Here is a 21931-nt window from a genome sequence, read left to right on the forward strand (position 1 = left end):
GATCAGACGAGCTGCAAGATACTACGTCGCATCCCATAGATCATCTCTACACCGCCTCACACGATCCTTCGACATAATCCCCCATCAGATCGAATCACTGATACCCGCAAGAATCCCACCCTCCTCGGTATGCCCTTACAAAACCCACATCTCTCCCTCCAGAGAAGAAGCCATCGACGAACATACTCACCTCACGGATCAGATCCAAGTCTTCAGCGACGGATCAGGAGCAGAAGGAAGAATCGGAGCAGCGGCCATTCTATTTCACACTGGCAGACAACCGAGAACGCTGAAATTTTATTTAGGTACCGATAAGGAGCACACTGTCTACGAGGCAGAAACGGTAGGTCTTACCCTTGCAGCGAAGCTAATATCAACAGAACGCCATCTATCATTTCCCCTCTCGATCTCTATCGATAACCAAGCAGCGCTCAAATCAGGTGAAAACGCATACACCACGTCAGGCTCTTATTTAGGAGAACGGTTCAGAAGAATGATGTTGAAGCTCTCGAAAGACCATCCAGACTACGACGTCACATTGAGATGGGTACCAGGCCACGAGGGAGTGCATGGTAACGAGGAAGCGGACAAGGCCGCAAAGAAAGCTGCGGAAGGCCCAGCAAGTAACAGCCCCCCAGCTCTCCTACCACGATACCTGAAGAACAGTACACTCCCCCTCAGTCTATCGGCACTCAAACAAGACCACCGCAGGAAGATGCAAATGAGATGGACCCAAATATGGGAGAAGTCCCCAAGATTTGAAAGAATGAACAGGCTTGATCCCGCGCTACTCAACAGATCATTCGTAAAACTAACCTCATCTCTCCCGAAACGAATCACAGGACTTCTCATAGGCCTCCGCACGGGGCATATAGCTCTCAACAAGCATCTTCACCGTCTAAATAAGTCCCCATCGCAATTTTGCCCCCATTGCCCTAGATCTACCGAAACCGTCCACCATTTCATCCTAGTCTGTCGCAAATACAGAGTTGAACGCCATACATTAGCCGTCGCCATCAGGAAATCATCGAGTGCCTTATGCGCTTCTTAAATTCCTTAATTCGTCAAATAAGGCAAATTTAAGGCCGTTTTTTACACTTAAAATAAGGAGATCCATTTCCTTACATTAAGGAAATAAGGAGCTTTTTCCTTAAAATCAGGCAGATAAGGCAGTTAAGGATACTATTATTTCAACCAGACATGGGGCAACCAAAGTAGCTTAAGGCGAAAAAAGGATGACAAGGTGTTCTATGAAAATGACGAAAAACAATATAGAAAATGTGTATGACAGCAATTGATGAATAGCGCGAGCAGCGTTTGAAGCGATTGAAGCGATTGATGATCAAAGCGGGGAGACAAGCGCACATATAGTAGCCGACCAAGTTCTGTCAAATATTATGGTGTCAGAGCAAGAAAATGCAAGATAAAGAAACAAATACTACAGATACGAATGCGTGAACGTGGATTCACAGGGATCCGACTTTCACCGCCGAGAGTAGTGTCTTCGTCTTGACCCCGGCGGCGAGCACGCTTCATGTACGGTTGAGATCGTTCAACAATTTCTCTCACGCGGTCGAAGGGCAGCTCCTCAATTCGCTCCATGTACGCAATCGTATCAGTCTCCCAATTGCCCGAAGAGAAAGCGGTGCCTGTGTGACTCATTTTGTTCGTGGCGGGATTGAGCGTTAACATGACCTTGTGTCTCCCATTGTCCGAAGTATCTTTCTCGATGAGGTCATCGCGAGCCAAAATAAGTGCACGCTCGACCTGCAAATGATATGTTAGTAAGTTTTGTAAAGGCGATGGAAAACTCACGGCTGCTGTGGTCAGTGCAAGGGCTGTTGCATACCCAGGTAACCCAAAGTCAAGCGAGTCGCACTTCTGGTATCCTTGGATGGCACTGAGGTGAACGGCAAAGGTGCGCAAAATGAATTCCGATAAGAAAGCTCCAGGCGAGTCTTCGTTATCTGGATCTTCATACACGAAGCGTGAATCTTCGAGTTGATATTCGGCGTATGCTTTCCGCGCCTCCTTGGTCTCGTATTCATCCATCGAGACGAAAAATGTCATGAGAATGGTGACAGCAGTGGAGCCGAAATATCCTCTCCACTCAGAGAGCCTTTGGCATACCTGCCAGCATAGTAGTCAACTAATAGTACTGGAATAGGGATTCACTCACAACATTGAAGGCGCCATTGCAGCCATCGACCTCAAAGTCTCCAGGTTCGTTATACACCGCGTGGTAGATATCCTCGAGAACGTCTGAAAGTTCGTTGTCGGGGATAGTCCACGGATAGCTGCCATTTCCGACCCAGTACATGACCGTTGGAATAAACATAGAACGAAAGGTCGTGTTCTGAGCACCAGTGGGCAAGTGGGCATTTTTTGGCTTTTCTTTCTTGAGATTGAGTGTGCGTGGCACGCGTCCATTTTCGGTTTTGATGTACTTGGATTTCTGGTCGTCCGTTACGGTCTCCATAACGTTAACTGACATCTGCAAGGGAATTCGTCAGTGTGGTCAGGCTACCAGTGTAGATTCTGCCTACAGAGGACGTGAGCCGACTGTTTGACACTTCGTAGACCTAAAAGATTCCAGAATCATGGTAAGCAATTCATCTATCTCACAGGGCCCACTAGTACTTACCTCAGGCTTAATGTCAACCTGATCCGCCATGTCAACATCCTCATCCTGAACATCAGCGTCGGCATCTGGGTCTTCCTCCATTTCATGCTGCTCTTCGGGTTCAAGGTCGCCCAAAAAGGCCGCGGACAATCCACGTTTTCGTCCCCTCGGTGTGTCATCAGCATCCTGAAAAATATGAACAATGCCCTGCCTTGATTCAAGTATCCCTCATTCGTGAGCATGGATTCACTCACCTGTCCACCCTGACTCATAGTCATACTATCGTCATGATCTTCAGGTAGGTTGTCGTCTTCGGCCCATTCCACATCATTGTTTGCGATCACTGAAAATTCATTAGCGATGTACACAAAATCAGACTGTACCTACCACTGGTACGCGCACTTGGTGGCGCAGAAGGCTTCAGTTGGGATTTCGATGCCACACTTCTGGCCCACTTCCCTACTCCCGCTCCCTCTGAAGGTATGGATGATTGAGATGCGCTACATTTTAGTGAGTGAAACACGTCAAAGTAATAAAGAGTCAGCTCTGATAAAAGTAACATCGCAGATTCACAGTCAAGTTGAACTTACAGCGACTTTCGGACTTTCCCATCACCAACAGCACTTCCAACACGTGTTTGACTCAAGGATGACACACCGGTGTTGGACACCTTTCGACTGGCATTGACACCATCCTTGAAGGTGAGTTTTAAGCCTGGGTGTTTCTTCTTGGGAATGTCGGTGCTTTGAGGCTCTGGATTTGCCCCAACAGCTGTATAAATGGTATAGAATTGGTAAGTCTTTGCAACAACATTATAGATTGTGTAATGCTTACGCATCTCCTTGGGGTTTTCAGTTGACGCTGTGATTGCCTTTGTCACTGGGCGTGGCTTAGGCTTTGGTCTGACCAAGTGTCCAGGGCCAGCACGTTGAGCCATCTGCTCGATAGCCATGGCATCTTCCTTCGCAGCGACCTGCTTTTGAGCATTATCCAAGGCAGTCGTCTTCGCTATTTTCTCTGCTGCTATCTTTTTCTTTTCAGCCGCAATTACTTCCTTCGGGCGCGCTACTCGATTCGCTTCAAGAACTATCTGTCCGGGATGTTTGTTGGCATTCCCAGGGCGTGTTGCGGGACGAGGCATGTGTAGAGAACGGAGGGGCAAGCTGTTGAAGGAACGTTGGCAGTGAGGCGTTGAAGGAATATGGACGCTAGCAGAAAAGTGGCAATGAATCGCAGGTGCCAAGGTTGTTATTTATTCAATTGAATATGTCATAATTTCTGATTCACACACTTGGCACTAGTCTGCATCCTACATGCTCCGCTTCCTCGTATCCATTGCTGCGACCACTCACCGCTCAGCATGGCCCCACCTGTCACCAGGCTCATTTGTCGGTTTCCTAGCTGCAACAGGGTCTTCAAAAACAAGTCTGGCCTCACTCAGCACACGCATACAATGCACGGCACCCCACAAATACAGCGAGACCTCAATTTCACGGCTCCACTTGCAGGTCCCGGATTTATACCTCCAAGGAGTCGTTCTCCCACACCAGAAGGTGAAAACCGGGCTATCAACGAGGATTTTCATCAAGACATAGCGGGTGAGCAGGAGGATGCAGGTTTTGTACCTGAGGAAGGTACTTGGGTGGACATGGGGCGGTTATTCCGCACATTCCATCCGCACCTCACAGGTGAGTGTTTTTCAAGACGTCCATCATACTAATCACTCAGGTTTTGACTTAGGACTCAAATGCGATGCTAACGGGTCATTTATTGATCAGGATGCACCCCCACCGCCTCTCACAAATGCACCCCCAACCGACTGGACACCTTATAACGATCGAGCGGAATTTGAGACAGCAGAATTTTTATTCACGCGCAATCAAATGTCTGCAAAGCAGATTGATACACTTCTCGACTTGTGGGCCGCAACTCTCATCAAGCACAACGACGCTCCCCCTTTTGCAAACCATAAGGACATGTACGCTACCATTGATGCAACACCATTTGGCGATACCCCCTGGAAGAGCTTTACAATGTGCTACAGCGGAGTTAAACCCGAACGAGACGTACCGCCGTGGATGGATGGACAATATGATGTGTGGTATAGAGATCCATTGCAAATGACACGCAGCATGCTGGAAAACTCTGCCTTTGATGAAGGAATTGAGTTCTCCCCGTATCGTGATTATACCGCCGAGGACAAACGGTACTGGAAGAACTTCATGTCGGGTGACTGGGCGTGGAACCAAGCGGTACGCTTTTATATTCACATTTTTAGCACACTAATGGTCGTCTCCAGGATATTATTGCTCAAAATGAGGAAAATCATGGTTCAACATTCGTGCCATTGATTATTGGCAGCGACAAGACTGTCGTTTCTGTCGCTACTGGCCAAACTGAATATCACCCGCTGTATCTCTCAATCGGGAACATACACAACAGCGTACGACGGGCACACCGCAATGGCGTTGTACTCGTTGGATTTCTTTCGATACCAAAATGTACGTGCTTGTTATTATTCTAAATATATCATTGCATCATAACCTTCATTTGTTTAGCTACGAAAGAACATAACGATGACATCAAATACAGAAACTTTCGACGGCAATTGTTTCAGCGGTCCCTTGCCAAGATTTTCGAGTCTGTGAAGCCCTTCATGGAAACGTTTGACGTCACACGCTTTCCGGATGGGCACTTTCGACGAACGGTGTATGGCTTGGGCCCATACATTGCGGATTATCCAGAGCAGTTGATTCTCTCTGGCGTCGTGCAGAATTGGTGTCCGCGGTATGTCACAAGATTTTCTTTCTCTTTGTAATGACTCATTTGATCATAATAGGTGTCTGGCAAATAATAAGGACCTCGATGGTGCTCAACCTTGTCTGCATCGACGCGAAGCACACACCGAGTTGCTTGTCGAACGGCTAACATACAAACAGGCCTGGTTTGAGTATGGCATCGTTGCCGATCTCATTGTAAGTTGCTCGCTGAAACTCGCCAGGTCCAATCTCACCTGTCTAATTGACTAGCCGTTTACGAACGATTTTCCTCGAGCAGACATCCACGAGCTCTTATCTCCCGATCTTTTACACCAGATTATTAAGGGGACGTTCAAGGATCATTTAGTTGATTGGGTAGGTGATTATTTGGAGGCCACACATAGTGCACGTCATGCGGCTGAGATCATGGATGACATTGACCGCAGGTATGCAAACAATTGATATCTCGCTAATGACTACTAACGATGTACAGGATAGCAGCAGTAGCCCCATTTGCTGGGTTGCGACGCTTTCCTGATGGGCGTGGTTTTCGGCAATGGACAGGTGACGATTCGAAGGCTTTGATGAAGGTATGCTGGAGTATTCCCTTCCGAACGACACGCGAGCTGACTCATTCAGGTCTATCTAGCTGCAATCGAAGGCCACGTTCCTCAAGACGTGGTGCGCACATTCAGTGCATTTCTAGAATTTTGCTACATTGTAAGGCACGAGGCTCTCACTGAAGATGATCTTGTAAAACTCCAAGATGCCCTCAACCGCTTTCACAAATTCCGGGAGATCTTCAAGGCAACTGGCGTGGTCTCGACATTCTCCCTTCCACGTCAACACTCCCTATGCCACTATGAATTACTGATTCGACTTTTTGGGGCACCCAACGGCCTTTGCTCTTCGATTACGGAGTCCAAGCATATCAAAGCGGTTAAAGAACCTTGGCGCCGATCTAGCAGGTTTAATGCGCTCGGACAAATGCTACTAACAAACCAACGCCTCGACAAACTTGCAGCCGCTCGCGTACAATTTGAGGCACGTGGTATGCTTCACGGATCCTGTCTGTCCAATGCTTTGGGAGAACTCCGGAGACGTGAGTGATCATTGATCTGACAATTTAGTCGTTCTCATCTCTCAAAACAGGTCAGAATGTTCATGAAGACAACAACTCAGAATTGGATGACGACACTATGGCTGATATGGCGCAAGAAGGTCATAATGGGCGGCTGCATGTCCACGAACCTCAAAACCAATCTGTTGAGGTGGATGCTGGCGAAATTGTTGATGGACCGACCGTGGAGTCCCACGTCAGGCTTGCGGCGACTCCTCGTATGTTTATCTGTTTACTCCTTGACCCTTTCTGACAATACACAGGTTGTGTACGCAATGTGCATACACTCAGCCTTGAGCTCGACATTCCACACTTCCCTCGGATGATTCAAGAATTTATCCACGATCAGCGCTATTCAGAAGACCCCAACCCTCCTGAGTTTGATCCGGCAACGGCACAAGTATTCCTGGGGAAAGTGACCCTCTTCAATTCTGCTGTAGCGTTGTTCCATGCACCCAGTGATCTGAGTGGTACAGGAGGTATGCGTCGAGAACACATCCGGGCAACACCATCGTGGCGCACTGGCGAACCTAGGCATGATTGTATCTTCGTCAGTATGGGTACTGGCTTTGACTCTCCCATAGGTGTACTTGCAGTCGCGCGGGTCCGGTGTTTTTTTTCTTTTAACTATCGGACGTCATACTATCCTTGTGCCATAGTTCATTGGTATTCTTATGCGCTCGAAGGACGCGATCCCGACACAGGAATGTATGTTGTCACACCAACAATGACCGACGATGGTATTCCAGACATTTCAATCATTCACATCGATTGTATCTTTCGCACCGCCCATCTCATTCCGGTCTATGGCCCGGACTTCATCCCAAAAATCAGTCCGCATGACTCGTACGACATGTTCAACTCGTACTACGTCAATAGATACGCGGATCACCATGCTTTTGAAATAGCGTGACTTGTGGTATGTCCTTCCATCTTCCTTTCTCGAACTATACACTTATTCAATGTCCCGCGTCTGAAGGAGATTATCAACATTGCCACCAAAATCCCTCCCTCCCTCTATACTCGAGCCTGACATTGCCGAAGAGAGTCTGCTTGCCAAGAACGTCGAGCAAGAGCTCGCATATACTTCATTGTGTACCATGACGGCAGCCGTGGAGATCTGGTATGACCCAGACCCAAGCCTCGAATCATCTTTTTGCCCTTTCGGTGGAGCAACAATGTTGCCACCAAAATCCCTCCCTCCCTCTATACCTCGAGCCTGACATTGCCGAAGAGAGTCTGCTTGCCAAGAACATCGAGCAAGAGCTCGCATATACTTCATTGCGTACCATGATGGCAGCCGTGGAGATCTGGTATGACCCAGACCCAAGCCTCGAATCATCTTTTTGCCCTTTCGGTGGAGCAACCAAGCCTCGAATCATCTTTTCGCTTACATCCACGACAGCGTCACTACACCATTATCCAACGACATATGCGGGACGGTCCAACACAGTACAGTCCTCCATACCTGGGGGCAAGACCGTGTACAGCAGTCTTTTCACGTCGAGCAAGAGCTCGCATATACTTCATTGCGTACCGTGACGGCAGCCGTGGAGATCTGGTATGACCCAGACCCAAGCCTCGAATCATCTTTTTGCCCTTTCGGTGGAGCAACAAAGCCTCGAATCATCTTTTTGCTCTTTCGGGGGAGCAACAAAGCCTCGAATCATCTTTTCGCTTACATCCACGACAGCGTCGCTACACCATTATCCAACGACATATGCGGGACGGTCCAACACAGTACAGTCCTCCATACCTGGGGTCAAGACCGTGTACAGCAGTCTTTTCACCCTCTACTTGCTCGGTTCTACACGTTAATGTTATATACTAGTACATCGCGTGCTTATTTTTAACGATTTAAAACAATGTATTAATGTAAATAAACCGCCTTAATTTCACTATTGCCTTGACTGCCTTTGACTTACTTATAATGACCTCGCCCCTTAGAATAATTTGAACAAAGGATACAAACAGTGACTTAATCCCCTTAGCCGCCTTAATGCTATTTTTAAGTAACTTAAGGTGGGAAAAGGCACTCGATGATTTCCTGATGAAATAGATTGGCTCTCTATCTTTCAGAAAGCGTGTTACACTGGACTGTAGTAAAGGTTGGACCCCGCAAATTGTGTCGAAGAAAAGGAACAAGTCTTATTGTCTTCATTAGTATTGTCTGGCTCGCCAAACTTCTGCGAGCGAATCGTGGCCATTGCTGTTGGCAGCGTCAGAGGTACAACACCGTGGGAGTTGAAGTTGGTGATGTTGATAACGAGTAGCTATATTCACCTACCTCAGCATTTCTCACGCCAAAGAGAGTCGATCCACCCCGGAATCCTATATGAGTCGAACTACTCTCACCAACTACTCACGCGCATATGCTCCTGCAGGCTGCACCGGTACTGGTACCAGGCCAAATTTGACAACTACTAATTCTCCCAATATTCATGTTATGTGGGGTCTTTCCGGGGACTGATTACGCCCGGCTCCGACGAGAACCTTAATGCTACTTCAAACTCCTCTAGCTGAACTCAGTGATCAAAATAACTTCGTGCCGCGTAATTTCTAATGGACCTTTCCACTGACAACCCTGACGCCTCCATCTGACCTGTAGTTGCGCCTTAATTGGCGATCTTCCATTCATCTTCTTCGGATTATCAATATCAATTTGGATTTCACGTTGCGCCCATGTCAAACCCCGAAATGGGGGCTGCAGTCACGGTTTATACTGTTCTACTACCAGCCTGTGGCCTTTAGCGGACATTCATATATTCATACATGGTTACTAAAAAGGCGTGACTCTTTGAGGAACAGTATAAGTAAAGTATACCATCATTTCCGTGAACTCGTCCTCCAAATCATGTCTGTTCAGCCCGCTGACATTGCATACATACAAATCTTTCCTCCCATAGGCATTGCTCGCCTAGGAGACTCTGGGTTCGATCTGAGCACCGGAAAGTCAGATGGCGACATCGATTGGTTTCTCCCTTCTGAGATTCCTGGCACTGAAGATATGCCCGCTGATCTAAATGGCCGGTTCAGAGATGCAAAAAACCGCATCAAACGTCAGGTGAGACTAGCAGTTTCATGTCTCACTGAGGTTCGGATCGCATTGAACGCGATATACAGGCTGTTCGTTTCCGTGTCTATGCATATCGCTCCGACGGCACCATACTTGGAGAAATCACATCAGGAAACTCCACGGGGTACACCATTACTTGGAGTGTTCACGTCGCTAATCACAAAGCCTCATACTACGAATTCTATGGTATGTCCCCTATACATGCGACTCTCTGAATGTTATTGACATTTGTTTCACTAGGCCAGGATAGACTGAGGGGCGGCCTTAGGAACCCCGATGTGCAACCTCTCTTGGTATGTAGACCTGTCCACATCTATTAACACTACCAATACCCCCTCTAGAGCCCTGAGAAGCGGTCGGATTTGATCGTCGACTCTGAAGTCCACACTGTACCTACTCCCCTGCCACGGGTAGAACTGACTGGTTCTTTTCATGGTTCTCAACAAAATGCAGTGACCGTTCATCTGGGCGAAATTCGCACAGACGAGCAAGGGCGCCTCATCTTCATAGGCGGAGCTGGCTACTCCTGTTCTGTCGCAAAGCCAGGTGTTCCGCACTTCCAACCCGACATTATTTCGGAGTTTGATAGCATCGACTGGGTCGACGACACCTGCGACGGCTGGGTTGACGTCACAGTCACATATGCAAACTTGAGGTGAGCCAGATTGTACGACTCTACCTCTATAGTTATTGACCGAAGTCATTTCAAGCTTCACTGCACTCCAGAAGTCGACTGTCTTAAGTGCACCACCGAAGTTCGCATGGGGTATTCCGTCTCCCACCACGATGTATGACCTAATTGCGGATATCTATCACAAGAAGACGGGCTGGGAGGACCACGAGCACACACAATTCTATCAGGATATATGGCCTGTCATGCATGGTGCTTATGCACTTTCGTGGGTCAACCGTGAAGCGTACGATGGCCATGGTATGTTTCTCTACGACTTTTTCTGCAGACGCTAACGGTCAAAACGGATAAGGCGTTTGTGGGAGGGGAAATTTTTTGACTATGAAAGACGAGCTAGCAACACCAGGGCCAACGACTGAGGCAACTCGACTGCTCCGCGAACACATCTTCAACCGCCTACAACTTCCGGACTACGGAGACAAAGATCAAGCCTCCACCAAGTATATGCCTCGGCTCTCAGGCAACGAGTGAGTAGGAAGTTTACCCGCATATCCATCACAATGACAAAAAATTTCAGTGGCGATGCACTTGAACCTGGCCAACCCCTGAGCGAAGGTGAACCCATAAAGCGGTTCGCCACAGTCACTAAGCTGCAGTACGAGCATTTTGTCAAGTGGAAGAACGGTACTTTCCTCGCCGATCCTGCACCGTGGAGCAAATATAATTCATTTGACGAAGTTCCTACGCCTCTGCAACCATTATTCTTGACACGTGCGGCTCTAGAGCACACGGTGGGAGAGCCGCTTTACCCAGGAATCGAGGTGCATTGGACTGCGAGAGAGACGGAGATGTACATCTTCAATGCCCCTACAACAGACCCTCCTTTCCGCTTCAATCATGAGAAATTCCCGCCTGGCCATATCTGCCGCGGTCTGAGTCTGCCATGGCAGAGCGACTTTGACCAGTGCAACACCCACTGGTGGGTGTATGTTCTGTTAGACTCAATCTTGACTAACCTCAGACATCAAAGGTGGCCCTCTGCTCGTCCCGATGATGTGATCAACATCCGTGACTTTGCGTCGGAGAAAGTCGTATCTGTGGACAAGTTCGTCAAGGATATCGCTCCGAAAAGGAGACAGTGGACCCGTGGCTTGCGAGATACTCCAGATTGTAAGGCTACCTTAAGTGGATAAGCATCGTGCTGACCAACTTCGTGCAGTTCCTACTGAGTATTACCCAGGAAGCACAGACATGGTTCAGCACTGGCAAAAGCTCGGCTTTGTGGCCAAAGTTCCCGAGATAGTGATTGGGGGATATAAACTGCCTGTCTGGGTGGAGAACGAGCGTATGCACATTGAAGAAAAACCTGTGTTCCAGCTTCCCTTCTGAGGCTTCAGTTATACCTGTATCACCTACGTACTTGTCTGTGTACTTGAGTGCGAAAAATGTTGACTATTCCCAAAGTAGGAGAAACGTAACTTACTTACTTTATAAGGCAATCATCCGACAAAGAGGTGCTGCCTCGTCCTGACCCTGCTCCGATGATCACATCCATTCCGGTCAGGTCCCACGCAGAACACCAGAGGCACAAGCAAGGCACAGGATGGTAGATGAGTAGTTCGAAGTCGCCTGAGATTCCACAGGTCGATTTATTTCCCACCGGACACCTGCCTGCTTTCCTACTGTGGTGCAAACCCGAGTGAGTTATGGATGAGCGCTGAGCGCTTGAAGGACCATTGGATATGTGCCACACAACTTGGCTGTACATCCAGCGGTACCTCAGAGTCAATGAACTGAACCTTGATCGTGTTGAATTCGGAATGTCCCAGACGCACGGACTCGTTGGGACGTTAGGACTAAAAGGAGACTAGTACGCTTCTGCGAAGCGCTCGCCGCTTGGTCAGTACTCGGTCACGAATGCCTGGCCATTTGGTAAGTCACCCTAACTTACCTTTTTCGCACCCACTAGGTTCTCACTCATACGTACTATCTGAACGCCGCCCATGTTTTCCTGCCAATAGTCAACGACTTCACTAGCCATCGATAAAGACAAGCCTAGAGCTTTCATGATGTCCCTGACGTCTGACGAAAGCACTTATTATTTTGATGGTAGATTCATGCGGCACATTCTCAAGTATTTTGATATTCTTATCATGTCGCACAGTGATCATCGTGGGGGGTGGTGTTGCTGGTTGCGCAACTGCTTTAGCTCTCTTTCGCACTAATCCCGGTGCATCAATCCTGATCCTGGACGACGCCAACTCCAGCGTATTCAAGGTGAATTTTCCCGTCTCTGCCATGTTTCAAGTTGCCATTCGCTTATATCCATCAGATCGGGGAATCGTTACCTGCTGCCGCAAAACCCATTCTCGCGTCTCTTTCTCCCCAGCTTCTTGACGAACTGTCCAAAGACCGCACTGATAGCGTTCAGATCAAATGCACCGGCAATGCTTCGGCTTGGGCAACTTCTGAGCTGGAAGAGACATATGCAATGATGAACCCATTCGGCATGGGATGGCACCTTGATCGAGCTTCGTTTGACCAGATCTTACGCGACACTGTGGATACCATTTGCCCAGGCTCCGTCTCGCTTGTCAAAAGCACATTCATTGGGATCGACAAAGTCGACGACAACAACTACTGGTCTATATCGGTGAAAATGGCGTCCGACGACAGAAAAGTGTACCACTCGAAATGGGTTGTTGACGCATCAGGCCGAAAATCATCGGTTGCTCGCAAGGTATGATATCATTCCCTGACAGGGAAAATTCCACTACTGAGGTGCTTTCCGAAAGCTAGGCTCAAGAATAGTGAAGGAGGACGCTCTTCTCGCATTCTATGCCGTCTTTGTCCCCCCTCTTACCACTGAGGATCGAGATTACCGAACGCTAATCGAAGCCAGCGAGTCTGGGTGGTGGTACAGCTCCCCACTTCCCAATAACCGTCGAGTCGTTGCGTATCATACAGATGATACTGACCCGACTTCAAGGGATGCCCGCAAGCATGACGGATTCATGAATCTTCTGCATGCAACTCAGCACATATCACGTCTCATCTCCGAGGGTGAATATGACATCCTCTTTGATACAGATTCCAGATATCCCATATGCACAGCGGCGGGCTCTTCCCGCCTCGAGCCACCTTGTAACATCAGCAAACGTGCAGATGGACCTGGACGGTCTGGATGTACTGGATCCAGTCCTCCAGGCCTCCAGATTCGAGCCTGTGCGCAGATGAATCAGCCATGACCAGACGGTCATGCCTGGCACCAGATGGTGTCCAGGCACCTCACAGACCGCCACCAGATCACTCGCAGGCACCTTACAGACAGCCGGATTTTCAGTAGAAATCCCTCGTATTTCAGTAAACGAGCACAATGTATCATATTCAAGACATAATAGTATACAGACTATCTGTGAGGTCACCAACATCAGCCTAGATATTTGTTAAACGAAAATGAGACTCACCAAATGCTGAAATCTTCATCATCCAACAATGGGATGGCGTCGCGAATGTCCATCGAGTCGTCATCACCGCCGTCAGTCATAGGCAAACGGCTCCACAGAGAATCATCGCCCACAAGCTCCCACATTCCATTGAGAACCTGATCCCACTTCTTCTCCGGAAGCTTGACTGTCTGTGCAGAGTATTGGTTAGCCAAACTACCCCAGGCAGCATCGAAAGCCACATTTTTAGCAGGTGCGGTGGTGATACCAGAACGCTTGGCATCCTTAGCTGCTTCTTTGGCCGACTCGCCGTCTTTATACAAAAATAGTGCGCGGTGTACCTGGGAAAGGCAGTAGAGGATAAGTTCGTGTGACCACGTGAATCAACAATATGAGACTCACCGCAGCTGCACACATACCGAGCGCACCCGAGGGCTTACCGAAGGCTTGGAATGACGTGCCACAGCGCTTTGCATGGGTAGCGAGCAACTCGAGCAGCATCGGACCCAGCCATGACCCTTTCAGATTCTGTAGTAGTAGGATATTAATGAGAACTGCCTGATTGTAAAGTGACATAGTACTTACCTCAGGATCCAAATAAATAAAAGGAACACGCTTTTGACCGTCGATTTTGTGAGGGAGAAGAGCTTGGATGAACTGGACACTATATTCACTACGACACTGCTGGCAAACGACGTTGGAAGGACTTCATGTCAGGCAACTATGCATGGCGCAAATCGGTAAGATGATTTTTTTTCGAATTACGTCCGACTCTAATATTTTGCTTGTAGGATACAATATTCACAAACGATCCATCTACCGACGGCGCAATGTATGTGGGAGTCATTCTGGGAAGTGACAAAACCACTGTCTCTGTAGCCACCGGCCATGTCGAGTACCATCCCCTGTACTTGTCTATTGGCAACCCGCATAATTCTGTCCGTCGAGCCCATCGTAATGCTGTGACACCGATAGGCTTCCTTGCTATACCCAAGGGTGAGTTTACTGTTTAGTGTCATACTCATGGCTGATGATTTTCTTCACCAGCGGATCGCAAATACGACAACGATGTTCACTTCCGAACCTTCAAGCGTCAACTATACCATTCATCGATTGCTGCCATCCTTCAGCCACTTCGAGCCCCCATGACAACCCCCATCGTCCGTCAATGTCCAGACGGCCACTTTCGCCGTGTGATCTATGATCTAGCGGCTTTCATAGCGGATTATCCCGAGCAAGTTATGCTTGCCGGGATAGTCCAAAATTGGTGTGCAAAGTGCACTGCATTGCCCGAGGACCTTGATGGAAGCACCGCAGAACGACGGACACGAGAATATACCGAGGTCCTAGTGGAAACACTCACTTCAGACGTGTTGTGGGACCAATATGGGATCGATGATGATGTGGTGGTGCGTCTGTTACCATTTTGTTAACTTTCATTGACTGACTTAAGTATTTGTGTGCCCAGCCGTTCACCAATGATTTCCCGCGGGCCGACATTCACGAGATGATTTCCCCGGACCTGCTGCATCAAGTCATCAAGGGTTGTTTTAAGGACCACCTCGTTACTTGGACCTGCAAATACCTCGAGGAGATCCACGGGGAAGCACGAGCGAATGAGATCATCGACGACATAGACCATCGGTGCGTGAATCCGGTTACAGCCTGAGTTGAGTACTGAATAACTTGTAGTATTGCTGCTACACCTGCTTTTCCTGGGCTCCGAAGGTTTCCTCATGGTCGCCGGTTCAAGCAGTGGACGGGGGACGATTCCAAGGCTTTGATGAAGGTATGTGCACAAATGTGTAGCGTGACTTCGATTGCTGACTGTTGTATACTTAAACTACTAGGTTTACATCCCCGCCATAGTCGAATATGTTCCTGTGCAGCTCATAGAGTGTTTCAGCTCTTTCCTCGACTTTTGCTACCTAGTCCGCCGGTCTGAACTTGGTGAAGATACCATCGACAAAATTGTTGCAGCGCTGCAGCACTTTCATGAGACGCGCGAGATTTTTCGGGAGTCTGGTGTTCGGCCAAAGGGATTTGCACTCCCACGGCAGCATTCCCTTGTGCACTATGTCCGTCTCATTCAGGAATATGGCGCACCCAATGGCCTTTGCTCATCAATAACCGAGTCTCGCCACATCACCGCTGTCAAGAAACCATGGCGTCGTTCAAATCGTTATGAAGCACTCGGTCAGATGTTACTTACTAACCAACGCCTGGATAAGCTTGCGGCAGCTCGTGTTGAGTTCGTAGCTCGTGGTCTCCTTCCACCATCTCACTTGCCTCCGCCGACTCGCAATTCCTTTAACTTCGTAGACGGTGCTGATGAAGGTGCAGAAAATGATGCACCAGATATGTATTTGGTTGAAGGCTCCGTGATACTAGCTCGAACACCTCGTATGTATTTTTTCAAGTTGTGATCTACTATACTAGTACTGATGCAGTCGCCCAGAACGTGGCTACCCACGATCACTTGAAACCCTGGCAGCACATATTCGGCAGCCGAAACTCCCCCTCCTTGCTCGTCACTTCCTTTTCAACCAGTTACATCCCAACTATGAACATGATGTGCACCTGATCCCCGCGGATGAACTACCCATCATTGACACTCCAATTGCTGTGTTCCACTCCGCAATAGCCACTTTCTCGGCTCCAAGCGACATATCTGGGACTCACGGCATGCGTCGCGAGTCAATTCGATGCACTCCGTCGTGGCGCCGTAAGGATCCACGACACGACTGTGTCTTCATCGTCGAGGACCAGGAAAAAACTGGTATGAGGGGCATGATCATTGGCCGTGTTAAGCTTTTCTTTTCTTTTCATTTTGAGGGTGTGACATACCCTTGTGTGTTGATCGACAGGTTTTCACGGATGGGGAGAGGCCCAGATTCAGTGACGGGCATGTGGAAGGTGAAGCCCGAGATTACTGGTGCACACGGAGCTCGTGTTCAGTCTGTGGAGCATGTCGATACCATTCTTCGAAGTGCTCATCTCATCCCCGTCTTTGGCAGCGGTCCCCTCCCCGATGGTTTTCATTTTGCTCATTCTCTTGACGTGTTCAATTCTTACTATGTAAATAAGTATGCAGATCATCATGCACATGAAATTGTGTTCTAAGTATACATGTTGTATCTAATGTACAAGGAATTCATGGTAGGGAGTAGCTAGTAGATCTCAATCAAAGTTTTGCTTCAGTCAAGTTTGGCATACGTGAGAAGGAATAACCCTCCAGGCCGCCAGACCATCCAGGTCGCCGCCAGGACGTCCAGGTACATCAGGAAATCATCGAGTGCCTTTTCCCACCTTAAGTTACTTAAAAATAGCATTAAGGCGGCTAAGGGGATTAAGTCACTGTTTGTATCCTTTGTTCAAATTATTCTAAGGGGCGAGGTCATTATAAGTAAGTCAAAGGCAGTCAAGGCAATAGTGAAATTAAGGCGGTTTATTTACATTAATACATTGTTTTAAATCGTTAAAAATAAGCACGCGATGTACTAGTATATAACATTAACGTGTAGAACCGAGCAAGTAGAGGGTGAAAAGACTGCTGTACACGGTCTTGACCCCAGGTATGGAGGACTGTACTGTGTTGGACCGTCCCGCATATGTCGTTGGATAATGGTGTAGCGACGCTGTCGTGGATGTAAGCGAAAAGATGATTCGAGGCTTTGTTGCTCCCCCGAAAGAGCAAAAAGATGATTCGAGGCTTTGTTGCTCCACCGAAAGGGCAAAAAGATGATTCGAGGCTTGGGTCTGGGTCATACCAGATCTCCACGGCTGCCGTCACGGTACGCAATGAAGTATATGCGAGCTCTTGCTCGACGTGAAAAGACTGCTGTACACGGTCTTGCCCCCAGGTATGGAGGACTGTACTGTGTTGGACCGTCCCGCATATGTCGTTGGATAATGGTGTAGTGACGCTGTCGTGGATGTAAGCGAAAAGATGATTCGAGGCTTGGTTGCTCCACCGAAAGGGCAAAAAGATGATTCGAGGCTTGGGTCTGGGTCATACCAGATCTCCACGGCTGCCATCATGGTACGCAATGAAGTATATGCGAGCTCTTGCTCGATGTTCTTGGCAAGCAGACTCTCTTCGGCAATGTCAGGCTCGAGGTATAGAGGGAGGGAGGGATTTTGGTGGCAACATTGTTGCTCCACCGAAAGGGCAAAAAGATGATTCGAGGCTTGGGTCTGGGTCATACCAGATCTCCACGGCTGCCGTCATGGTACACAATGAAGTATATGCGAGCTCTTGCTCGACGTTCTTGGCAAGCAGACTCTCTTCGGCAATGTCAGGCTCGAGTATAGAGGGAGGGAGGGATTTTGGTGGCAATGTTGATAATCTCCTTCAGACGCGGGACATTGAATAAGTGTATAGTTCGAGAAAGGAAGATGGAAGGACATACCACAAGTCACGCTATTTCAAAAGCATGGTGATCCGCGTATCTATTGACGTAGTACGAGTTGAACATGTCGTACGAGTCATGCGGACTGATTTTTGGGATGAAGTCCGGGCCATAGACCGGAATGAGATGGGCGGTGCGAAAGATACAATCGATGTGAATGATTGAAATGTCTGGAATACCATCGTCGGTCATTGTTGGTGTGACAACATACATTCCTGTGTCGGGATCGCGTCCTTCGAGCGCATAAGAATACCAATGAACTATGGCACAAGGATAGTATGACGTCCGATAGTTAAAAGAAAAAAAACACCGGACCCGCGCGACTGCAAGTCCACCTATGGGAGAGTCAAAGCCAGTACCCATACTGACGAAGATACAATCATGCCTAGGTTCGCCAGTGCGCCACGATGGTGTTGCCCGGATGTGTTCTCGACGCATACCTCCTGTACCGCTCAGATCACTGGGTGCATGGAACAACGCTACAGCAGAATTGAAGAGGGTCACTTTCCCCAGGAATACTTGTGCCGTTGCCGGATCAAACTCAGGAGGGTTGGGGTCTTCTGAATAGCGCTGATCGTGGATAAATTCTTGAATCATCCGAGGGAAGTGTGGAATGTCGAGCTCAAGGCTGAGTGTATGCACATTGCGTACACAACCTGTGTATTGTCAGAAAGGGTCAAGGAGTAAACAGATAAACATACGAGGAGTCGCCGCAAGCCTGACATGGGACTCCACGGTCGGTCCATCAACAATTTCGCCAGCATCCACCTCAACAGATTGGTTTTGAGGTTCGTGGACATGCAGCCGCCCATTATGACCTTCTTGCGCCATATCAGCCATAGTGTCGTCATCCAATTCTGAGTTGTTGTCTTCATGAACATTCTGACCTGTTTTGAGAGATGAGAACGACTAAATTGTCAGATCAATGATCACTCACGTCTCCGGAGTTCTCCCAAAGCATTGGACAGACAGGATCCGTGAAGCATACCACGTGCCTCAAATTGTACGCGAGCGGCTGCAAGTTTGTCGAGGCGTTGGTTTGTTAGTAGCATTTGTCCGAGCGCATTAAACCTGCTAGATCGGCGCCAAGGTTCTTTAACCGCTTTGATATGCTTGGACTCCGTAATCGAAGAGCAAAGGCCGTTGGGTGCCCCAAAAAGTCGAATCAGTAATTCATAGTGGCATAGGGAGTGTTGACGTGGAAGGGAGAATGTCGAGACCACGCCAGTTGCCTTGAAGATCTCCCGGAATTTGTGAAAGCGGTTGAGGGCATCTTGGAGTTTTACAAGATCATCTTCAGTGAGAGCCTCGCGCCTTACAATGTAGCAAAATTCTAGAAATGCACTGAATGTGCGCACCACGTCTTGAGGAACGTGGCCTTCGATTGCAGCTAGATAGACCTGAATGAGTCAGCTCGCGTGTCGTTCGGAAGGGAATACTCCAGCATACCTTCATCAAAGCCTTCGAATCGTCACCTGTCCATTGCCGAAAACCACGCCCATCAGGAAAGCGTCGCAACCCAGCAAATGGGGCTACTGCTGCTATCCTGTACATCGTTAGTAGTCATTAGCGAGATATCAATTGTTTGCATACCTGCGGTCAATGTCATCCATGATCTCAGCCGCATGACGTGCACTATGTGTGGCCTCCAAATAATCACCTACCCAATCAACTAAATGATCCTTGAACGTCCCCTTAATAATCTGGTGTAAAAGATCGGGAGATAAGAGCTCGTGGATGTCTGCTCGAGGAAAATCGTTCGTAAACGGCTAGTCAATTAGACAGGTGAGATTGGACCTGGCGAGTTTCAGCGAGCAACTTACAATGAGATCGGCAACGATGCCATACTCAAACCAGGCCTGTTTGTATGTTAGCCGTTCGACAAGCAACTCGGTGTGTGCTTCGCGTCGATGCAGACAAGGTTGAGCACCATCGAGGTCCTTATTATTTGCCAGACACCTATTATGATCAAATGAGTCATTACAAAGAGAAAGAAAATCTTGTGACATACCGCGGACACCAATTCTGCACGACGCCAGAGAGAATCAACTGCTCTGGATAATCCGCAATGTATGGGCCCAAGCCATACACCGTTCGTCGAAAGTGCCCATCCGGAAAGCGTGTGACGTCAAACGTTTCCATGAAGGGCTTCACAGACTCGAAAATCTTGGCAAGGGACCGCTGAAACAATTGCCGTCGAAAGTTTCTGTATTTGATGTCATCGTTATGTTCTTTCGTAGCTAAACAAATGAAGGTTATGATGCAATGATATATTTAGAATAATAACAAGCACGTACATTTTGGTATCGAAAGAAATCCAACGAGTACAACGCCATTGCGGTGTGCCCGTCGTACGCTGTTGTGTATGTTCCCGATTGAGAGATACAGCGGGTGATATTCAGTTTGGCCAGTAGCGACAGAAACGACAGTCTTGTCGCTGCCAATAATCAATGGCACGAATGTTGAACCATGATTTTCCTCATTTTGAGCAATAATATCCTGGAGACGACCATTAGTGTGCTAAAAATGTGAATATAAAAGCGTACCGCTTGGTTCCACGCCCAGTCACCCGACATGAAGTTCTTCCAGTACCGTTTGTCCTCGGCGGTATAATCACGATACGGGGAGAACTCAATTCCTTCATCAAAGGCAGAGTTTTCCAGCATGCTGCGTGTCATTTGCAATGGATCTCTATACCACACATCATATTGTCCATCCATCCACGGCGGTACGTCTCGTTCGGGTTTAACTCCGCTGTAGCACATTGTAAAGCTCTTCCAGGGGGTATCGCCAAATGGTGTTGCATCAATGGTAGCGTACATGTCCTTATGGTTTGCAAAAGGGGGAGCGTCGTTGTGCTTGATGAGAGTTGCGGCCCACAAGTCGAGAAGTGTATCAATCTGCTTTGCAGACATTTGATTGCGCGTGAATAAAAATTCTGCTGTCTCAAATTCCGCTCGATCGTTATAAGGTGTCCAGTCGGTTGGGGGTGCATTTGTGAGAGGCGGTGGGGGTGCATCCTGATCAATAAATGACCCGTTAGCATCGCATTTGAGTCCTAAGTCAAAACCTGAGTGATTAGTATGATGGACGTCTTGAAAAACACTCACCTGTGAGGTGCGGATGGAATGTGCGGAATAACCGCCCCATGTCCACCCAAGTACCTTCCTCAGGTACAAAACCTGCATCCTCCTGCTCACCCGCTATGTCTTGATGAAAATCCTCGTTGATAGCCCGGTTTTCACCTTCTGGTGTGGGAGAACGACTCCTTGGAGGTATAAATCCGGGACCTGCAAGTGGAGCCGTGAAATTGAGGTCTCGCTGTATTTGTGGGGTGCCGTGCATTGTATGCGTGTGCTGAGTGAGGCCAGACTTGTTTTTGAAGACCCTGTTGCAGCTAGGAAACCGACAAATGAGCCTGGTGACAGGTGGGGCCATGCTGAGCGGTGAGTGGTCGCAGCAATGGATACGAGGAAGCGGAGCATGTAGGATGCAGACTAGTGCCAAGTGTGTGAATCAGAAATTATGACATATTCAATTGAATAAATAACAACCTTGGCACCTGCGATTCATTGCCACTTTTCTGCTAGCGTCCATATTCCTTCAACGCCTCACTGCCAACGTTCCTTCAACAGCTTGCCCCTCCGTTCTCTACACATGCCTCGTCCCGCAACACGCCCTGGGAATGCCAACAAACATCCCGGACAGATAGTTCTTGAAGCGAATCGAGTAGCGCGCCCGAAGGAAGTAATTGCGGCTGAAAAGAAAAAGATAGCAGCAGAGAAAATAGCGAAGACGACTGCCTTGGATAATGCTCAAAAGCAGGTCGCTGCGAAGGAAGATGCCATGGCTATCGAGCAGATG

General features: G+C 48.4%; 9 protein-coding genes across 9 annotated transcripts; 6 read left to right on the forward strand and 3 right to left on the reverse strand.

Annotated features, from left to right (window-relative positions):
- Positions 1 to 496: 496 nt before the first annotated feature.
- On the forward strand, positions 497 to 1051 carry DEU56DRAFT_739252 (uncharacterized protein; the record flags this gene model as incomplete). The annotated part of the gene is made up of 1 exon (XM_041348713.1): positions 497 to 1051. The coding sequence occupies one exon, from the start codon at positions 497 to 499 to the stop codon at positions 1049 to 1051; it is 555 nt and encodes a 184-aa protein (XP_041207104.1).
- A 344-nt stretch (positions 1052 to 1395) lies between these two features.
- DEU56DRAFT_739282 (uncharacterized protein) lies at positions 1396 to 2479 on the reverse strand (the record flags this gene model as incomplete). The annotated part of the gene is made up of 2 exons (XM_041348717.1): positions 1396 to 2119; positions 2160 to 2479. The coding sequence occupies 2 exons, from the start codon at positions 2477 to 2479 to the stop codon at positions 1396 to 1398; spliced, it is 1044 nt and encodes a 347-aa protein (XP_041207105.1).
- Positions 2480 to 4233: 1754 nt separating this feature from the next.
- Positions 4234 to 7415, forward strand: DEU56DRAFT_739164 (uncharacterized protein; the record flags this gene model as incomplete). Its single annotated transcript, XM_041348706.1, has 9 exons — positions 4234 to 4875; positions 4923 to 5124; positions 5182 to 5410; positions 5463 to 5598; positions 5653 to 5828; positions 5876 to 5972; positions 6022 to 6451; positions 6604 to 6720; positions 6766 to 7415. 9 exons carry the CDS (start codon positions 4234 to 4236, stop codon positions 7413 to 7415), a joined length of 2679 nt encoding a protein of 892 aa, XP_041207106.1.
- Positions 7416 to 7627: 212 nt separating this feature from the next.
- On the forward strand, positions 7628 to 8044 carry DEU56DRAFT_739180 (uncharacterized protein; the record flags this gene model as incomplete). Its single annotated transcript, XM_041348708.1, has 1 exon — positions 7628 to 8044. The coding sequence occupies one exon, from the start codon at positions 7628 to 7630 to the stop codon at positions 8042 to 8044; it is 417 nt and encodes a 138-aa protein (XP_041207107.1).
- A 1312-nt stretch (positions 8045 to 9356) lies between these two features.
- DEU56DRAFT_951148 (uncharacterized protein) lies at positions 9357 to 11598 on the forward strand (the record flags this gene model as incomplete). Its single annotated transcript, XM_041359140.1, has 9 exons — positions 9357 to 9566; positions 9626 to 9764; positions 9819 to 9871; positions 9920 to 10233; positions 10289 to 10509; positions 10562 to 10736; positions 10787 to 11188; positions 11240 to 11379; positions 11429 to 11598. The coding sequence occupies 9 exons, from the start codon at positions 9357 to 9359 to the stop codon at positions 11596 to 11598; spliced, it is 1824 nt and encodes a 607-aa protein (XP_041207108.1).
- A 680-nt stretch (positions 11599 to 12278) lies between these two features.
- On the forward strand, positions 12279 to 13457 carry DEU56DRAFT_914023 (uncharacterized protein; the record flags this gene model as incomplete). The annotated part of the gene is made up of 4 exons (XM_041357583.1): positions 12279 to 12318; positions 12374 to 12486; positions 12542 to 12949; positions 13005 to 13457. 4 exons carry the CDS (start codon positions 12279 to 12281, stop codon positions 13455 to 13457), a joined length of 1014 nt encoding a protein of 337 aa, XP_041207109.1.
- A 908-nt stretch (positions 13458 to 14365) lies between these two features.
- DEU56DRAFT_914025 (uncharacterized protein) lies at positions 14366 to 16778 on the forward strand (the record flags this gene model as incomplete). Its single annotated transcript, XM_041357584.1, has 7 exons — positions 14366 to 14395; positions 14447 to 14651; positions 14703 to 15064; positions 15124 to 15299; positions 15348 to 15444; positions 15506 to 16058; positions 16114 to 16778. 7 exons carry the CDS (start codon positions 14366 to 14368, stop codon positions 16776 to 16778), a joined length of 2088 nt encoding a protein of 695 aa, XP_041207110.1.
- A 666-nt stretch (positions 16779 to 17444) lies between these two features.
- Positions 17445 to 17861, reverse strand: DEU56DRAFT_739150 (uncharacterized protein; the record flags this gene model as incomplete). The annotated part of the gene is made up of 1 exon (XM_041348705.1): positions 17445 to 17861. The coding sequence occupies one exon, from the start codon at positions 17859 to 17861 to the stop codon at positions 17445 to 17447; it is 417 nt and encodes a 138-aa protein (XP_041207111.1).
- A 212-nt stretch (positions 17862 to 18073) lies between these two features.
- DEU56DRAFT_951160 (uncharacterized protein) lies at positions 18074 to 21505 on the reverse strand (the record flags this gene model as incomplete). Its single annotated transcript, XM_041359141.1, has 10 exons — positions 18074 to 18723; positions 18769 to 18954; positions 19038 to 19467; positions 19517 to 19613; positions 19661 to 19836; positions 19891 to 20026; positions 20079 to 20307; positions 20365 to 20566; positions 20614 to 21137; positions 21178 to 21505. The coding sequence occupies 10 exons, from the start codon at positions 21503 to 21505 to the stop codon at positions 18074 to 18076; spliced, it is 2958 nt and encodes a 985-aa protein (XP_041207112.1).
- Positions 21506 to 21931: the final 426 nt, after the last annotated feature.

Source organism: Suillus clintonianus (genome assembly GCF_016758775.1).
Source record: "Suillus clintonianus strain FC179 chromosome Unknown DEU56scaffold_49, whole genome shotgun sequence".
Taxonomy (NCBI): Eukaryota; Fungi; Basidiomycota; class Agaricomycetes; order Boletales; family Suillaceae; genus Suillus; species Suillus clintonianus.